This window comes from Chiloscyllium punctatum, chromosome 30 (assembly GCF_047496795.1).
Source record: "Chiloscyllium punctatum isolate Juve2018m chromosome 30, sChiPun1.3, whole genome shotgun sequence".
NCBI classification, from domain to species: Eukaryota; Metazoa; Chordata; class Chondrichthyes; order Orectolobiformes; family Hemiscylliidae; genus Chiloscyllium; species Chiloscyllium punctatum.
The window spans coordinates 23,272,754-23,274,462 of NC_092768.1; the positions used below are offsets into that span (position 1 = coordinate 23,272,754).

The 1,709-nt window shown below is 48.9% G+C and overlaps 1 protein-coding gene across 1 annotated transcript in view; it reads left to right on the top strand.

Annotated features, from left to right (window-relative positions):
• Positions 1 to 1,165, top strand: part of LOC140455279 (nuclear factor 7, brain-like) — a 17,950-nt gene extending 16,785 nt beyond the window's left edge. Inside the window, exon 6 of the mRNA XM_072550023.1 lies at positions 479 to 1,165. Within this exon, the coding sequence (XP_072406124.1) occupies positions 479 to 993 (515 nt within the window). The 3' untranslated portion in view covers positions 994 to 1,165. The remainder of the gene's footprint in view (positions 1 to 478) is intronic.
• Positions 1,166 to 1,709: the final 544 nt, after the last annotated feature.

Sequence of the window (1,709 nt, forward strand, 5' to 3'; positions counted from 1 at the left end):
CCGGTACACCTGCCCCAGCACACCTACATACAGGGCCCCAGTACACTTCATCCAGCATACCCTCATACATGACCCCGGTACACTTGCCCCATCACACCCACATACAGAGCCCTGGTACACTTGCCCCATCACACCCACACACAGAGCCCTGGTACACCTGCCCCATCACACCCACATACAGAGACCCTCGGTACTTTTCCCCCAGCACACACCCACATACAGAGCCCCCAGACACTTCCCCCATCACACCCACATACAGAGCCCCCGGACACTTACCCCATCACACCCACATACAGAGCCCCCGGACACTTCCCCCATCACACCCACATACAGAGCCCCGGGACAGTTCCCTCCGTCCCCCCAAACACATACATATCCCTCTCCCTTCACACAGGTCCCTGACACACATACCATAACCCCCACCCCACACACACACAGACCCAGGGACTGTCTCTAATTCTCTGTGTTTCTCTCCCAGTCTCTGTGACTCTGGATGTGGAAACATTGAATCTCCGGCTCGAGGTCTCTGAGGATCTGAAGAGTTTGACACGGACCGGGACCCAGAGGAGTCTCCCTGACACCGAGAAGAGGTTTAGAGACCGTTACTGTGTCCTGGGATCAGAGGGATTCACATCGGGGAGACATTACTGGGAGGTGGAGGTGGAGGGGAATCGGGGCTGGAGTCTGGGAGTAGCCTCAGAGTCTGTGGAGAGGAAGGACTCGGTCAGTCTGATCCCGGAGAATGGATTCTGGGCCATGGAGCGGGATGAGGATCAGTTTTATATAAACTCCTCTCCTCGATCCCCTCTCCCTGACGGTCTGATCCCCGGGAAGATGGGAGTTTATCTCAGTTATGAATCTGGGACAGTTTCATTTTACAACGTGGACACCAAGTCCCATCTCCACACCTTCACTGGGAATAAATTCACTGGGAAACTTTATCCTTTCTTCAGGACCAGGCATTCAAACCAGTTTCTGCGAATCAGCTGTTAAAGGGGCGGGGCCTCCCTGACGTCACAATGACCTGCCCCTAAGGTCAAGGGTCAGAACCCTGCATTGACATCAGGATGTTACTAAATGTGTCAGTAAATGATCAATTTATACTTTGCAAATAAATTCAATAATAATTGAAATGTCAGATGGTGAAAATAAAAAGTAAATTAAATATCTTGTGTCTCTCCTTCCTTCATTTACTCCCTGCTTCAGTCCCATCCTCCATCTCTTCACCTGTTTCCCAGTCTGGAGCTGGGATTTCTCTGTGTTTCTCACTCTGCACCCGGAACATGAAATCCTGAGGGAGAAATCCAAACACTGAAGGGTGTAACAAAGCTGCATTTACATAGCATCCTCCACTTGTGAGAAACAAAACTCACTCACAATTCAGCCTGAGACAAAGCCTTGGAAACAAGAACAATTTATTACAGCCTTGCAAGTACCAGACGCCTCTGCAATCCAGCAGAAATGCGCATGTAACAAAGCACGTAAGCTTTCTTTGTTCAGTTTGCAAGTTGCTGAATTATACCTCCCTTTTCTCATTGGTCTAATCTCATCCTATCATAAGCCAGTTACCTCACTTGTGTTTCTCTAATTTTTCTTATCTGGCTATCCTGCTGTCTTTGTCTGTCTGCAGTCTTTGTTCCTTGTTCATTACAGCCTGTTCTTTTATCCAGTTTTTCTTATCATACTATAAGCTTATTGTGAAATGCCCC